Consider the following 15,694-nt stretch of genomic DNA (forward strand, 5'->3'; position numbering starts at 1 on the left):
GCTTGAGCCATCCTCCTTTTACTTTCCCCATCCACAAACTGGGAGCTGGATGGAAAGTGGAGCAGCCAAGCAGTGAACACAGGTCCTGATGTAAAATGAGATTAAGGCGGGCCCAGCGGCGTGGCCTAGCGGCTAAAGTCCTCGCCTTGAAAGCCCTGGGATCCCATGTGGGCGCCGGTTCTAGTCCCGGCAGCTCCACTTCCCATCCAGCTCCCTGCTTGTGGCCTGGGAAAGCAGCTGAGGACTGTCCAAAGCCTTAGAATCCTGCACCCATGTTAGAGACCCAGAGGCAGCTCTGGGCTCCTGGCTTCGGATTGGCTCAGCTCTGGCTATTGTGGCCACTTGGGGAGTGAATCAGCAGATAGAAGATTTTCCTCTCTGTCTCTCTTCCCCTCTGTATCTCCGACTTTCCAATAAAAACAAATAAATCTTAAAAAAAAAAAATCTTTAAAAAAAATAACTAATCTTACACTCAGGACAGTTAAGCAGGAGGTAGGGAGGAGAGTGACAGAGGGAAGACATGAGATGTCTGAAACTGTTGTAGGGTTTTTTGAACCCCGAATACTGCAGCAACCTCAAATTCTTGTCTCGCAGGAAAGAATTTTCATGCAGACACAGTTTAGTTTTAAAGTAAGATTTATTAGAAAAGCTAAGAAAGGAGACTCCGGTCCTAGTGACGGGAGGGGGTTCTGAGATAGAAAAGACCCGTGCATGGGGGGTGTTGGGACCTTTTAAAGCTTTAGTTCGAAGAGGGGTTTTTCCAAGGGCAAAGGAATTTCCTGGTCTCCAGGTATCTGCCTTTGGGACAAAAAGACCAGAGAGGTGCTAGACAGGACATTCCAGGCCTTAGGCATCTGCATATTACTTCCAGCCCTCCTTTCAATGATAAGGAGATAGGCCTGAGACCCTCCTACACCTTGGCCGAAGGTAATGGCTGGTGCTTCAGGTGGGGAACTGATATGCTAATAGTGGTTCATAGCACCTTTGTCCCTTGGAAGAGACTACTCTGGTGAATTTAAAATATGGTGGGGAAATTCCCTTTTATATTTGGGAAGAAAAATGACCTGGGGACCCAGAATACCCTAACTGCCTACCACCCAGTCTAATTCCTCACACAGTACTATGGTTCACAGCAGTGTTAACTCAGAGGGTGGGAGCAGGAAAGGCCTGGGAGGAGGAGGACCACAGAGCCTGTGGGATGCTGATGCCCTTAGGGAACGTTAGCACCATGGATGGCAGCCTTACCTGCTATGCCCTTATGCCAGTCCCAGAAAGAGATTTTTCATCCACTACTTCAATTTCCAAATGCTACAAGCAGCCAAAGCTGGGCAGGCTAAAGCCAGGAGCCTGGAACTCCAAGTCTACTTACATGTGTGGCAGGGACCCAAGCACTTAAGCCAACCTCTGTTGCTTTCCCAGGCACATTAGCGGGAAGTTGGATCAGAAGAGGAGCAGCCAGGACTCAAACCAACACTCACGGGTGGATGTCAGCATCACAGGCAGCAGCTTAACACATTGCTCTACAACTGGTCACAGTAATTTTTAATTTTGACAGAACATAATTTTTACTTTGGTTTTTAGATAGCAATGTTAAAGTTCATTATAAGCAGGTCTGTAGGAAATACACTAAGGTTTCTGGTTAATATATAGAATCAGACTAGAGTTAATTCATAGAGAACTGACAGTTACAAGCTTGAATAAAATCTCTGCTAAGTAGAACTAAAATAAATCGACAGGGTCCCATCACAATGGCTCAATAAAAGGATGTCCAAGTCCCACACCAGGGGACCTGCGTCTGCCCTCTATGCCACCTTCCTGCTAACAAGGCCCTGGGAGGGAGACCACTGATAGTTCAAGTGATTGGATTCTTATCACCCACATCAGAGAGCTGGATTGAGTTTTCAGCTCCTGGTTTGAGACAGGCCCTGGTGTACTATCTCGAGGGTGAGCCAGCCCAAAGGAGCTCTGTGAAATAAATACAGTGGGCCCATAGCTACGGCTAAATTGCTAAATCCTCACCTTGTATGTGCCAGGATCTCATATGGGTGCTGATTTGCACCCTGGCTGCTCCACTTCCCATTCAGCTCCCTGTTTGTGGCCTGGGAAAGCAGTCAAGGATGGCCCAAAGCCTTGGGACGCTGCACCCGCGTGGGACACCCAGTGGAAGCTCCTGGCTCCTGATAGGCTCAGCTTCCGCCGTTGGGGAGTCAATCAGTGAACAGAAATCTTACTTTTTTTTTTTAAGATTTATTCATTTTATTACAGCCAGATATACAGAGAGGAGGAGAGACAGAGAGGAAGATCTTCCATCCGATGATTCACTCCCCAAGTGATGCTTTCCCAGGCCACAAACAGGGAGCTGGATGGGAAGTGGAGCTGCTGGTATTAGAACCGGCGCCCATATGGGATCCCGTGGCGTTCAAGGCGAGGACTTTAGCCACCAGGCCACGCCGCCGGGCCAGAAATCTTACTTTCTGTCTCTCCTAATCTCTGTAAATCTGACATTCCAATAAAAATAAGTCCTTGTAAAAATCTTTCCATATGGGCCCGGCGGCGTGGCCTGGTGGCTAAAGTCCTCGCCTTGAACGCCACGGGATCCCATATGGGCGCCGGTTCTAATACCAGCAGCTCCACTTCCCATCCAGCTCCCTGTTTGTGGCCTGGGAAAGCAGTCGAGGACAGCCCAATGCGTTGGGACACTGCACCCACGTGGGAGACCCGGAAGAGGTTCCAGGTTCCCGGCTTCGGATTGGCGTGCACTGGCCATTGCGGCTCACTTGGGGAGTGAATCATCGGATGGAATCTTCCTCTCTGTCTCTCCTCCTCTCTGTATATCTGACTTTGTAATAAAAAATAAATAAATCTTTAAAAAAAATCTTTCCATATTAGAGTTCTTTGTCCTTTTAGCAAGTGAAGACGCAACAACTCAACTTTATATCAAGTTGCGGAGTACATATTCTTTTGAAAACACTTTTTAAAATATCTAGCCTAGCATCATAGGGGGCGCCCAGCCGACTCATTCCCCGTTCTCAGAGGAGACCCCACTGAGGCCATTACCCATTAGCTGGTTGTTTTCCGGCTGTACTGCAGTTAAAAAGGGGCTCACAGTTCCCCCTTCCGTTCCCTTCACTTGAGATGGGCAAACGAGCCGAGCCTGGGGTTCGGTCCACGCCTGCACCCGCAACCCCGCTGCCGGGACACCTCTAGAGATTCTAAGCTTTCCTTTTATGACGCCCAGTCCCGCAGGCTCGAGACACGAACCTCGGTGGCGGTTCCCGCAGCCTAGCGAGAGGGCAGAACGCCGCGCGGAGCCGGGGCGTCGGCGTGCGTGAATCCCGCCCTCGGGGCGGCTCCCCGGACGCAAGGCGGGCCCGAGGCGGGGCCAGCGGCCGCGGGAATCCCAAACCCGCCTCTTTCCCTGCCTCTTCGCTCCTCGCCATGGCCCCTGCCCTGCTGCTGGTCCCTACAGCCCTCGCCTCGTTCATCCTGGCCTTTGGCACCGGAGTGGAGTTCGTGCGCTTCACCTCCCTTCGGCCACTCCTCGGAGGCGTCGCGGAGCCTCGTGGTCCGGGTGAGCGGCTGAGGGTCAAGGAGGAGCTGGCGGCGAGGGCGGGGGGACGGAGGTGGAGCTGGAGCAGAGAGCGCGGGGGCGGGGCTGGGAGACAAATGACAGGGAAGTAAATGCGAGACAGGGAACCCCGGCACCGATGGTGAGGCTGCGGGGCAGAGGGACCCCAGTACCGAAGTAGGAACGTCGGGGAAGCCGTGTCTGTCGTCTTCTTGATCTTTTGTCCCTGTCCCTGCCACTCCTTCTAGACATGCGTCAAGGATGGCTGGCTGCTCTGCAGGACCCCAGCATCCTTGGCTCTCTGGCCTGGGACCTGGGACTTCTGCTGCTATTTGTTGGACAACACAGCCTCATGGCTGCTGAGAGAGTAAAGGCGTGGACCACCCGGTACTTTGGGGTCCTGCAGAGGTCACTGTATGTGGCCTGTACGGCTCTGGCTTTGCAGGTATGAGCCCTGGCAGCTGAGTCCCTGGGGAGAGAAAGTCTCTGCAAGGGGTCTTTCTGGATGGGAGGGGCAAAATGTGGGTTAGGGCGAATGACAAGCTGGGGTATTCAGGACTTCATCTCACAGTGTGTTCTTCTACAGCACATGTCCTACTTTGTAGCAAGAAGGGTGCACTGCCCGTGCCCAGCACAGTGTGTGCATTCTCACCTTTGCAACTTTGTTCATGTTGGTATCCCTCCTTAACCCATCAGTGGCATTCAGCAATGGCAACACCCGTTTCCTGGACTTCAAGAAGAGGCTTGCCAGAAGTGGTCAGTCCTCCGACTTCTCTGGAATGGGCTGTATCTGGCACCTCTTAGTTCACCCCCTTCCCTTCCAGAAGTCCTCAGTTAGAGAGGAATTATCCACACAACCTTGGAACCCAGGCCAGCACCCTCCACAGGATGAACAGTTGATGATGCTGATGAGAGAAGCAGGGGAGAGCTGCAGGCTGTGGCGCCAGCCTTGGGGCCTGGGTCTGTCCGGGGCGGGCAAGGGAGGCTGTTGGGAAACCCAGCCGCTCATCCTCACTCAGGTGGTAATGCGATACTGGGAGCCTGTACCCAGAGGCCCTGTGCTATGGGAGGCTCGCGTGGAGCCGTGGGCCACCTGGGTGCCCCTCCTCTGCTTCGTGCTGCATGTCATCTCCTGGCTCCTCATCTTCAGCATCCTGCTCGTCTTTGACTACGCGGAGCTCATGGGCCTCAAGCAGGTGAGGTCATAGACCCTTGCGTGAGACCCCACACCTTCCTGGGACTCCTCTTTCCCTCTCTCCTTCACCCCCCACCCCCGCCAATGCTTTTCTACCTTCCCCTGGCTTTCTGCTCCCCCTCCCCTTCTTTGTCTTCTCTTAAAGGAAGCTGTGGGTCTCCTATGCCGGACAAGGTACACAGATCAGAGATCAGGATTGGGGCCCATGTCCGGGAAAGGAGGGAGTCCTGGCCTTGAAGGCATTGTCTGGAAGAGGTGGCAGAGTTGGAGGACGGGTCTCACCATGTTTCTAAGTTATTCTCCATCTCCTAGGTGTACTACCATGTGCTGGGGCTGGGCGAGCCTCTGGCCTTGAAGTCCCCCCGCGCTCTGCGACTCTTCTCCCACCTGCGCCACCCAGTGTGTGTGGAGTTGCTGACAGTGCTGTGGGGGGTACCCACCCTGGGCACAGACCGTCTCCTCCTGGCTCTCCTGCTGACCCTCTACCTGGGCCTGGCACACGGGCTTGACCAGCAAGACCTCCTCTACCTACGGTCCCAGCTGCAAAGAAAACTCTACCTGCTCTCCAGGCCGCAGGAGGAGGGGGCAGAGTGAGAGAACCAAGCCAGGGTTCCAAGCCACACACTCCCTGTACCCTTTTGAAATTGTAAACTTCTGGCTCTGGCAGCCTTGGTGCATAGGCCTGGGGCCATGGACTAAGGGGGATGGTTGTCCCCTCACACTGTTGGGGACTTCATTCCCTGGGCCCTACAGCCTGAATTTCAGCCACTGGACTCCACAAGATCCACCTCTCACTGGCTAGCAAAATGGGGCATAGAACTCATGTGCCCACTCACAGGGTCCAACATGACCGCCCCTCCTGGCAGTCTGCTCACAGAAGAAAGGTATGCTGGGACCACTCCCCAGCACCTCCACTCCCAGCAGCTAGACCAGTTTCTGCAAGTGGCCGCCCTTTCAGATCCCAGGGCTTGCCGCTCTATCCCCTTTCACTCCCAGAGGCTTCATCCCACAGTCTAGCTTGGGGTGGGGATCCTCCCACTCTTAACTCAGGTGATGGATGAGTCTGGAAACAAGTACACTGCATGAAAATAAAATTCAGCCCGTTTTTGCTATATATGCAGTCTGTACAGTGCACGAAGAGGGAGCCAGAAGCTGGATGGCCACCGCGCCCTCTGGTGACTGCTGTGCTGCTGCCACTCCCCGCGGGCCCGTCCCTCTATCCCTGAAGCTGGCCTGTCCGGCTTCCTCCCAGTTTTTCCCGCTACAGCCCAAGGGACCAAGGGAGACAAGGTGAAGCTAACAAGGGTCGGGGTGACATCCCTGGAAGGGCCGAGAAGCTGCCGAGGCCCTGAGCCTCCGAGAGCCTGTTTCCCGCCCTCCCCCTGGTCCCCACAGCCGCCCCCACCGCGACCGCCCTCGACCCGCAGCAACAAAGGCTGGCCCGGGAAGGCCAAAGCGTGGGGCGGAGCGGCGAGAGATGGGAAGGGCGGGCTCGGCTCCGAGCAGCTGCAGCTTCCTCCCAAAGTCCCTCGAGGGGCCTGAGTCACTGGCCGCCGCCCTGGGTCGGCGCGAGTCGGGGGCGGAGGGGCGTCTGGAAACAGGGATCTTCAGGGCTGTGGGGCAGCAGGCTGGAGAGAATCCCTGAAGACAGGGAGCGACGGGATAAGAGGGTACCAGAAGCACAGGGGAGTCCAAGTCCCACGCGGGTGCGAGGGGAGAGGCTCCGCCCCCTCCTCGGGCTCCGCCCCGCGCCCCCTTCCCTCTCCCCATTGTCCTTAGACAAAGCGGTCGCCGCCCCCGGCCGGCCCCCGGCTCCCCGTCTTCGTCCCTCCTCCTCTTGCTCCCTCTTTCCCTCCTCCTCCTCCTTTCCCCTCTCCCCCCCACCCCCCAGCCTCCGGATCTCCCTGGATCTCTTTCTCCTCCTCTTCCTCTCCGGACGCCAGGCTCCTCGGCACCCCGCCCCCGGGGCCCCCGCGGCGCGTGAGTTAACCCAAGGGCTGGGACTTCGGGCAGGGGGTGTCTGCGCTCCCGACCCCGCTGTGGCTCCCGGCTGGGACCTTGAGGCTCTTACGTCTTCGTGCCCTGATGATGTCGGTGCGGGCAGCGCGGGAGGGGATGGCCGGCTCTGTCCGGGGACCCCCGTGAGAGCGGCAGCAAGGAGCAGAGGCGTGGAGCCGGCCCTGAACGCGCGGGGTACCCGGGGCACCGGCCGTGGGGGAAGGTAGCAGTAGGGACGGCTCGGAGAGGGGTGGATGGGACCGGGCTCTGGGAACGTGTTGGCAGCACGACACCCGGGTTCCAAAAGTCCCCGGGGAGGGGTATTTCCCCTGACCCGCCTCGGGGGCGGAGTGCCAGGGGTGGGGGGGTTACTGGGACCGAAAGGCGTGGCCCGCGCAGGGCTGGTCCCTGAGCCGGGACTTGTGCGGCCCGCGCCGAGTCGCGCCCCGCTGCTCCCTTCCCCTGCTGCCCCTAAGTCCCGTTCCCCTCGACCTCTGCGTTCTCTACCCCTCCTCGCCTCCCCAACATCCCCTCGGGTCCCGCGCCGCGTCTCAGCCTGGAATCCTTGCCCTTCTTTCCCATTCTCGCCTCCCTCGGCTGTCCTATAGACATCCCCGCTTGAACCGGGATCCCTTTTGCCCTCACCTCCCTCGTGCCAGCTTGTCTCTCCACCCACCACTCTCCACCTCACCTCGCTGCCGGTACCGTCGTGAACACCCCTGGACCCGGTGCTGCTCCAGTTGGCCACTGCCTCTGCCCTGAATCCCAGATCCTACTCCTCTTCTCACATTGCTCACCGCAACTCTGAACCTGGCCTGGCTTCTGCCTTTGCCTGCTGGGCTTCCTCCATCCACACTCTCTCCTTTCCTTCTGTCCCCATCCTTGGCTCCTCTGTCCTGCATCCGACACCCGTCCTCCACTTCCGCTGCCCCCCAGCCCTGCCTCACCCCAGGGCCTCCCTGGAGCCACTTCTTCCTGTTCTCTGCTCCCAGCACGCTCTGCCCTCACTTCAGAGGACCATGGCCACCATCCCAGACTGGAAGCTGCAGCTGCTAGCCCGACGCCGGCAGGAAGAGGCAGCGGTGCGTGGCCGGGAGAAGGCTGAGCGGGAACGTCTATCCCAGATGCCGGCCTGGAAGCGAGGAATCCTGGAGCGCCGTCGGGCCAAGCTTGGCCTGTCTCCTGGGGAGCCTATCCCGGTGCCTGGGACTGCAGAGGCTGGCCCTCCAGACCCAGATGAGCCTGCTGTCCTTCTGGAAGCCATCGGGCCAGTACACCAGAACCGATTTATCCGGCAGGAACGGCAACAGCAGCAGCAGCGGAATGAAGAAATGCTTTTGGACAGAAAGCCTGGTTCTCTGGAGGCCCGTGAGCGGAGACCCAACCCTGGGGAAATGCGGGATCAGAGCCCCAAGGGAAGAGAGTCCCGAGAAGACAGGCCAAATCCCTGGGAGGCCAGGGAGAAGAGGCTGGGGACAGGCGTGGCCCAGGAGTCAAGTCCTAGGACTTTGGAGCCTCGGGACTTGAGGCAAAGCCCTGGAGATGCGGGAGACAGGAGCTCCCGGCTGCCAGAGATGCAGAAGTGGAGGCTGAGTCCCGGAGAGACTCAAGAGCGGAGCCTGAGACTGACTGAGACTCAGGAACCAAGCCCCAGGAGGAAGGAGGTGGTGGAAAACAGACTGAGCCCAGGGGAGGCCAACAACCTGGCAGAAGCCTCTACACGGAGGCTGGACGCAGGAGAGCCTCAGGAGCTGAGTGTGGGCCCACTGGATGCACCAGAGTGGAGACCGAGCTCAGGAGAGGAAAAGAGAGGCTGCACAGAGCCAGCTGGGAGAGACGGAGAACGGCCAGTGGCAGGAACCACACCAGAAGAGCCCACAGCCTTGTCACCAGTCCCCGTCAGGGCGGTGGAGGCAGCAGAATGGAGGCCCAGCCTGGTGGAGGATGGTGAGAGGGGCTTGAGGCCCCCAGAAGGGTGCAAATGGACCCTGAACTCTGGGAAGGCTCGAGAACAGACCCTCAGGGACGAAGAGACCCAGAGTCCAAAATCAGAAGTGATGATGGAGTCTGTGGCGAAGCACCTGGGCCCTGCTGGCAGGGTAGGGGCTGGAGGAGCTGAGGCAGAGGATGAGGAGGCGGGGGCTCAGGGCAGGCCCGGGAGAGCCCTACAGAACCTCTGCTCTGCGCCCGCCCCTCTTCCACCAGGGGACGCTGGGACAGCAGGCCCGAGGCCGCAGGAAGAGGAAGCAGCGGGACTGCGGCCCCCAGCAGCAACCCCACTGTCTCCCCCACCCCCAGCCCCAGCTGCTCCCCAGCCTCCTGGGGACCCCCTCATGAGCCGGCTGTTCTATGGGGTGAAGCCAGGGCCGGGGGTGGGGGCCCCCCGCCGCAGCGGACACACCTTCACCGTCAACCCCCGGAGGTCCCAGCCACCTGCCGCTGCCGCCCCAGCTGCTCCAGCTGCCCCAGCCACCGCGGAAGCTGCAGCCCCTGGGGCCGGGAAGAAGCGGTACCCTACTGCTGAGGAGATCTTGGTGCTAGGGGGCTACCTCCGTCTCAGCCGCAGCTGCCTTGCCAAGGGGTCCCCCGAAAGACACCACAAGCAGGTAGGGGAGCAGCCCCCTTGTCAGGCCGCGCTGGACTCCAGTCTTGTCTATTTTATACTCTGTGCACTCTGCTTCCTCTATTCTTTCCTCAGTGGTTCCTGCCACCACCCTTCCTCCTGGTGCACACACACACACCCTTCCCTCCTTTTCCATTCATTTCTCAGCCCCAGGGACCTGCCCAGCACCGGCTGCCCGGCTCTGGGTGTGTCCTTTGAGGGTGTGCCCAGGCTGCTCCTTCTCCCTTCCCCCGGGCTCTGACTTCCCGTCTTTTCTTGGCTTCTTTTTTCCCAGAGCCCATGCTCCCCTCACCCCCAGCCCATCTGGTGGGAGGCATCCTTGAAGTCCAAATGGGCAAAAGTCCCCAGGCTGACAGCATTGGCAGCGTGCAGAGGGTGGAAAAGGTAGAGGGCAAGGGGGACTTGGCTCCTAGGGGAAAAGGCAGGGATGAAGGTCTGACAGCCCTGAAGGAGTTCCGGGGGGACAGAGCCTGGCCCAGACATCCTAGGATGGAGGGGGCTGAGGAGATGAACCAGGGCCGACCAAAGAGCAGAGAGAAGACTTTTGAACCCCAAGGCTGCCCCACAGCCAAGAAATAACACAGGGGCCATTGGAAGTGGGTGACCTTGGGGTTACACCCCCCCAGCTGGGCCACTGCTCCAGACAGTACTCCCTTCTCTCTGGACAAGAAAAGCCTTCTCCTCTTCCAAAATGCCCCGCCTCCTGCTCCCCTGGCCTTCCTTCCCAAGCTTCCCTTCCCTCCCCAGAACTGGCTCAGCAGTAGGTTTTCCCCTCTCTTCTACCACCCTGGTTCCCTCCCTCCCTCCCTCCCAGCCCCCATCAGGGGTAGAAAGAGAAGTGAACTTGAGGACAGGGGCAGGGTGGGGTCAGGGGCAGCGGTGGAGGCCAAGGCTGGTAGAGGGTCAGAGGTTGGACTAGAGCAAGGACATGCAGAAAAGTGGCAGTGGCCAAACTGGCTTATCCTCCCTGGCTGTGGCCCAGCTTCTTCCCTGAGCTTGAAAATCTCTAGGGAGAGGTCCCACACTTGACCTCTCTCCTGCCCAAGTACTCTGCCCAGTATATCTCCCAGAGCCTGGGAAGCCCAATTTTCCCATCTTCCCACACATCATGTCCTCAGAGCGGTTGTTTGGACCCCCCATTGTCAGTAGGAAACCATAGGGGGAACCAAAGACCAAGGTTAAGCTTGGGGATCACATGCATCTTGAGAAATTCAATAGAGTGCAGTGTGGAGAAAAGTCACTTCCTATCAAGGTTGCCTCATGCCTTTGGGGAGGAACCAGTGGAGGGAGACCTGAAGTCTTGGGGGTGTTGGAAGTCTTGCAGCCCAGGGACCATCCCCAAGAGAGCCGGGAACTGAGAACAGGGCAGGGCCAGTGCTGGTGACCATACCTAGGTCAGAGACCAGGGTAGCCGGAAGCAGACCGCCCAAACAGGAAGCCTGGGGTGGGGGCCGGAAGGCTGGTGGGGCTGAGTGGGGAGAGCTGGGCCATGGACCTGCCAGAACTGTGCTCAGGATGTGGTGAGAGAATAAGGAAGCTGCTGCACTGGGGTGGGGGTGGGGAAGAGGCAGCTCTGAGTTCTCTGAGCCCAGCCTCGGGCCCTCTGGGCCCTGTCGTCCCTTGGCACCTGCTCACTGGGGTGGGGTGTACCCTGGCCCAGCTCTGCCCCAACCCCACAGCACTGGAATAGGAGGACCCTGCCACCCAACCCTACCCCACCCAGCCTTCCCTAAATAACTCGCATTTGTAGGCTAATTCCATCAAATGTCTCTAAGCCACCACAAAGAGATGCCAGGCCTGCCAGGGGAGCCCAGGAGTTGGGCTGTGGCTGGTGTCTTCCCCGTTCCCCACCCCTGAGGCCCCACCCTTCGCCAGCCCCCTGTGACCTTATATAGCAGATGCTGAGAGGAGCCATGAGTCACCCCTGCCTGCCCCCCCAGTCCCAGGCCTGCTGTGCATTCCTGAGCCACCCAGTCAGAAGTGGAGGGGGGAGGGAGTAGTGGAGAGAGGCAAGATGGGTGGCGGAGACAAATGCCAACGGAAAGGGAGTCAAATCAGTCATTTTTCAAAATGGGGAATGAACACCAGAGATTGTTTTCCCAAAAGAGGTTCTGCAAAGAAAACGGAAATGAGTTCCCAGAAATGTGGGTAAAACTGCCAGGAATGATACCAGGAACCCCATTCTGGGAGCTGGGCTGTGTGCAGGATGACTGCTGTCGCTGTATGCGACAGCACAGTTAGGGGTCAATCACATGTCTCCAGCTTGTCCCCCAGCCTGTGACCCTGTCTGAAGGGGCATAAGCCATCCCTAACTTCTGTCCACAGCAGGCACCAGTGTAGTAAAGCACCATCAGCCCTCAGCGTGCTTCAGCGTGCGTGGAGTCCACATCCTTGGCTCCCACCTAGAGAAAATAGATGACAATACTGGAAAAAAAGGATTGCATTGTGCTGAACATGTACACACTTTTTAATCTTTTTAAAAATAAGATTTATTTTTATTGAAAAGGCATTTACAGAGAAGCAGAGACAAAGATCTTCCATCCACTGGTTTACTCCCCAAGTGGCTGTAACAGAGCTGAGCTGATCTGAAGCTAGGAGCTTCTTCAGGGTCTCCCACATGGGTGCAGTGTCCCAAGGCTTTGGGATATCCTCTCTGGTTTTACAGGCCGCAAGCAGGGAGCTGGATGGAAAGTGGAGCAGTTGAACTGGCACCCTTGTGGAACCTTGGTGCTTGAAAGGGAGTGGGGATTAGCCTGTTGCTCCATTGCACTGGGTCCCACACTTGTTATCTGCCATTATTCCCCAGATAGTACATAGTGTTTTCACGGTATTAGGTTTTCACGGTACCTTATGGAAGGATGTGTGCCGGTGCTGTGTGCCATTTGATACTGTATCATATCTAAGGGACTTGAGCACCCTCTAGCATCAAGAGTCCTGGAGCCCATTCCCCTTGGGTCCCTAGAAATGACAGTATGTATGCCCTGTAGTAGGGTGGTTAGGGGCAAACAATATGTAGGACAGAGACATGTGACGTTTGAGGGTCAGGAAGGACAGAGTGAATAGGGAACTTCCACATAGGTTGACCCGGAGATAGAGATCTGTGGCACTGTATTGCGGGAGAGTGCAGCAGGCAGGGGCATAGCCAGTATGAACCACCCGATGGGCTTGGAGGACATCAGACTGGTGTGATGGGGTAGGGAGATTGTAGAGAGGTGAGGATGGGGGCAGAATGCTGTTTCTGCTCTGACCCTTTGTTCCACGTGGTCTGCAGGATCTCAAGCCAAGGAACAAGCTCCCCATTCAGCCCCTGAGCTCCAGCTGCTCTGGGGGACCTGGTGTTAGCATTCTGCAGGCAGGCTTCAGCAGCCACCTGCTCAGCTGCCATCCTGGCTTTTCCTATGCGGAGCACAGCCCTAGGGCTCGGCAGACAGACACCAGTCAAGGCTGAGCACAGCATCTGGACTTTTCTGAGCAGTTCACATGGCATCCTCCTGTTTGTCCCCCTAATCCCTCTGGCTCCTAGAGTTAATCCGCCCTACACCCTCACCCCATAAGCTTCTTAGCAGGTCAGTGAAAGCAGCTGGGGCTCGCCCGCTCTTGGGATGGTATATTTATGAAGAATTTTCTGTGCCCCTCCCCGACACCTTCTCTGCTCCCCCACGCAGTGTTTCTGTGGAGTTTCCTCTCTGCCTTGCTCGCCTCCCAAGCTGCACCTTTTAGGGACTCCCCGTGTGCTGGGGAAATTTCTCTGGGTTCCTCTTGGCCTCCAATCCCTCCCGCAGGTCCTCACCCTTTTAGTTGTGGCTCTGTTCCAGCCACAGGAGATGAGTGACAGGAATGAAGAGGCCTGTGGGCAGGGGATCTGGGTATCCCAGGTGGGCAGCAAGAGGCTGAGGGTGTGGGAGCCAGTGGTGGACTTCACCTCAGCTGACTGTTTTCTGCCTGGCCAACTCAAATCTCACCTCCCACAGGAGGCCTCCCAGACTGCTCCCAGGGGAACCCTGACTTCCTCTATTTCAATTTCATTTTACCCTGTCTGACTCTAGCCAAAGAACAGGGGCTTTGGTCCTACAGGATTCCCTCTGTCTCCCAGGCCCCTTACCTAAGCCCAGGCCAAAATCTGCTCTTTCTGACATAGGATGGAAGGTGAGCCTCAGCCTGGACAAGACATAGGATGGTGGCATGGAAAGGGCAGGGAAGTCCAGCTGGTGCTCGCTCCCCCTTCCTCCTGATCCCTGTGTGCTTCCCTGTGTTGACCCCACTGCCTTCTCCGTTCAGCTCAAGATCTCCTTCAGCGAGACAGCCCTGGAGACCACCTACCAATACCCTTCGGAGAGTTCGGTACTGGAGGAGCTGGGCCCGGAGCCCGAGGCCCCCAGTGCTCCCACTGCAGCCCCTGTGGATGACGAAGAGGACGAGGAGGAGCTGCTGCTACTGCAGCCCGGACTCCGCACCAAGGCCCTGATTGTGGGTAAGTGGACGTTCCTCCAGCCCGAGCGTGCCCCCTGGCATTGGAACGGGCACCATGAACCAGCAGGGGACCTGGGAATTTACATGTCGAGGCTTGGCTGGGGTTCTGGGCCAGCCTGCTGGTTACACAGCTGGGGAACCCTAGATTCTGAGTAGTGATGAGCAAGCTGAGACTTGGGCTACCACCAGGGTCCTTCCTGAATGCTCATGCTGGTTGTCATGGGCACTGGCAGGCTAAGCTGCTGGGAATCCTTGATTGCAGGCCCAATCCTCTACTTCCTATCCAGCTTCCTGTAATGCATCTGGGAGGTAGCAGGCAGCACGCTGCGTTGGAGCTGCAGGCTTCAGCCCCAGAGAACTGGATGGAAGATCTCTCTCTGCCTCTTTGTCTCTATGTCACTCTATCATAGTAAAGATAAAGCAAGGGGGTTGAATCTCTGTCTCTTGTTCTTTTTTTCCTCTCAAATGCATAAATAAACATTTTTTATTATCCAAAAGATGTATTAATTTGAAAGGGAGAGTTACAGAGAGAGGAGACAGATCTTCCATACGCTGGTTTACTCCCCAAGTGCCTGCAAAGGCTGGAGTTGGGTCAGGCCGAAGCTAGGAGCTCTGAGCTTTTTCCAGGACCCACACACGGGTGCAGGGGCTCAGGCACTTGAGCTATCTTCTGCTGCTTTCTCGGGCACATTAGTAGGTAGCTGGATTGGAAGTTGACAGCTGATCCTCAAACTGGTGCTTTGTGGCTGGAGCTATAGGTAATGGCTTCACCTGTTACTACACAGCACAGACCCCTAATCAATAAGAAAGAATCTTAACTGGATCCATGATGGCTGCTATTACTGCTGGTAACAGGCACCCAAGACCTGGAAAATATTATGGGGCTTCCCAGAGCCCATTTGCCCTTCAGCTCAAGGAAAGAAGGAGACAGAAGCTTTCACTTTCTCATCACTGCCCTCTGTACCACAGATGAGTCCTGCCGGCGGTGACCCCTTCCAACACAGGGACTTTCCTCCCTCCTTCCTGCGCCTGAAGATCCTGGAGCCCAGAAGATTCTGAGCAGACAGACCCTGAGATCACGCCTGGCAGGGAAGGGCAGCCAGTGTCTTCCTGCATCCTGTGTCTGGGGGTCGAGGCAACTGCTGCATTTCCACCCTAAGGCACAGGCTGCAAATGTGTGTTGGGGCGGGGCAGGGCTCCACCACCCAGTGCATCCTGCAAGATGGAGATGAAGCACTTCACACCATCTCCGTGGCAGGGTACCCCTCCCTGGAGACTCAGGGTTTACGCACTCACCTCCCTGGGAGGTCCCGACCCCTTCTCCCTACTGACACACCAATCTGTCCTCCCCCCCTGTGTTTACAGCTCCCACCTCCTCTCTTGACCCCAGCCTGGTTTACAAATCTCACCAGCCCCACCTGCCAAAGTCCTGGGTTTACAAGCCACGCCCACTTACTGTGTCCATGTGGCATTCTTTTGCCTGTCCCCTCTGTCACTTCACTGGGAATGACGGGGGGATGCTGCTTCCTCCACTCTTGCTCAGTATTACGTGTCTCAGTTTTCCCCAGAGGGGAAGCTGGGAATCTTAGCTGTGGACCCCATGCGAGTGACCTCACTCTGTTCCCTCTGGTGGGTCACAGCTGGGTGGGGTGACTACAGAGGCGCCTAACCTCTGCTCCCACTGCTCTTTATTTTACCTGGCGGTTTTTAACTTTCCGTAATAAACTGGAGTTCTCTCCACCTTGCCTGCTGCTTTTTTACGTGGTGGGGGAGGCTGAAGGAGGGGATAATGGTGGGGGATGAACCACAAACTCGGTGCTACCGTGGGCAGGGGGCTGTG

At 57.1% G+C, this 15,694-nt stretch overlaps 3 protein-coding genes across 5 annotated transcripts; 2 read left to right on the top strand and 1 right to left on the bottom strand.

The window, feature by feature from the left end:
* Nucleotides 1–3,165: 3,165 nt before the first annotated feature.
* On the top strand, nucleotides 3,166–5,877 carry NRM (nurim). Of its 2 annotated transcripts, XM_012930811.3 has the most exons (4): nucleotides 3,393–3,571; nucleotides 3,817–4,013; nucleotides 4,588–4,764; nucleotides 5,076–5,877. In XM_012930811.3, exons 1-4 carry the CDS (start codon nucleotides 3,439–3,441, stop codon nucleotides 5,355–5,357), a joined length of 789 nt encoding a protein of 262 aa, XP_012786265.1. In that variant the 5' UTR covers nucleotides 3,393–3,438; the 3' UTR covers nucleotides 5,358–5,877. The 2 variants fall into 2 exon arrangements, with proteins under 2 accessions (XP_012786267.1, XP_012786265.1); XM_012930813.3 differs by lacking the exons at nucleotides 3,817–4,013; nucleotides 4,588–4,764 and having other exon boundaries at nucleotides 3,166–3,571; nucleotides 5,076–5,272.
* A 135-nt stretch (nucleotides 5,878–6,012) lies between these two features.
* LOC131481379 (basic proline-rich protein-like) lies at nucleotides 6,013–7,611 on the bottom strand. Its single transcript, XM_058669905.1, has 3 exons — nucleotides 7,559–7,611; nucleotides 6,835–7,363; nucleotides 6,013–6,404 (listed from the first exon to the last, which is right to left on the bottom strand). Exons 1-3 carry the CDS (start codon nucleotides 7,609–7,611, stop codon nucleotides 6,060–6,062), a joined length of 927 nt encoding a protein of 308 aa, XP_058525888.1. The 3' UTR covers nucleotides 6,013–6,059.
* On the top strand, nucleotides 6,398–15,594 carry PPP1R18 (protein phosphatase 1 regulatory subunit 18). Of its 2 annotated transcripts, none has more exons than XM_004598740.2 (4): nucleotides 6,398–6,743; nucleotides 7,754–9,367; nucleotides 13,663–13,855; nucleotides 14,824–15,594. In XM_004598740.2, exons 2-4 carry the CDS (start codon nucleotides 7,781–7,783, stop codon nucleotides 14,841–14,843), a joined length of 1,800 nt encoding a protein of 599 aa, XP_004598797.2. In that variant the 5' UTR covers nucleotides 6,398–6,743; nucleotides 7,754–7,780; the 3' UTR covers nucleotides 14,844–15,594. The 2 variants fall into 2 exon arrangements, with proteins under 2 accessions (XP_004598797.2, XP_058522111.1); XM_058666128.1 differs by lacking the exon at nucleotides 6,398–6,743 and adding an exon at nucleotides 6,861–6,984.
* Nucleotides 15,595–15,694: the final 100 nt, after the last annotated feature.

This window comes from Ochotona princeps, chromosome 1 (assembly GCF_030435755.1).
Source record: "Ochotona princeps isolate mOchPri1 chromosome 1, mOchPri1.hap1, whole genome shotgun sequence".
Classification (NCBI taxonomy): Eukaryota; Metazoa; Chordata; class Mammalia; order Lagomorpha; family Ochotonidae; genus Ochotona; species Ochotona princeps.

Excerpts from the sequence above, each read along its gene's own strand:
- NRM (XM_012930811.3), top strand. The coding sequence starts at position 3,439 with ATGGCCCCTGCCCTGCTGCTGGTCCCTACAGCCCTCGCCTCGTTCATC. Across the intron at positions 3,572-3,816 it reads CGCGGAGCCTCGTGGTCCGG|ACATGCGTCAAGGATGGCTG; the intron begins GTGAGCGGCTGA and ends CACTCCTTCTAG. Across the intron at positions 4,014-4,587 it reads GTACGGCTCTGGCTTTGCAG|GTGGTAATGCGATACTGGGA; the intron begins GTATGAGCCCTG and ends ATCCTCACTCAG.
- LOC131481379 (XM_058669905.1), bottom strand. The coding sequence starts at position 7,611 with ATGGAGGAAGCCCAGCAGGCAAAGGCAGAAGCCAGGCCAGGTTCAGAG. Across the intron at positions 7,364-7,558 it reads AGGCCAGGTTCAGAGTTGCG|GACAGCCGAGGGAGGCGAGA; the intron begins GTGAGCAATGTG and ends GGATGTCTATAG. Across the intron at positions 6,405-6,834 it reads CATCATCAGGGCACGAAGAC|GGATTCTCTCCAGCCTGCTG; the intron begins GTAAGAGCCTCA and ends CCCTGTCTTCAG.
- PPP1R18 (XM_004598740.2), top strand. The coding sequence starts at position 7,781 with ATGGCCACCATCCCAGACTGGAAGCTGCAGCTGCTAGCCCGACGCCGG. Across the intron at positions 9,368-13,662 it reads CCGAAAGACACCACAAGCAG|CTCAAGATCTCCTTCAGCGA; the intron begins GTAGGGGAGCAG and ends TTCTCCGTTCAG. Across the intron at positions 13,856-14,823 it reads CACCAAGGCCCTGATTGTGG|ATGAGTCCTGCCGGCGGTGA; the intron begins GTAAGTGGACGT and ends TCTGTACCACAG.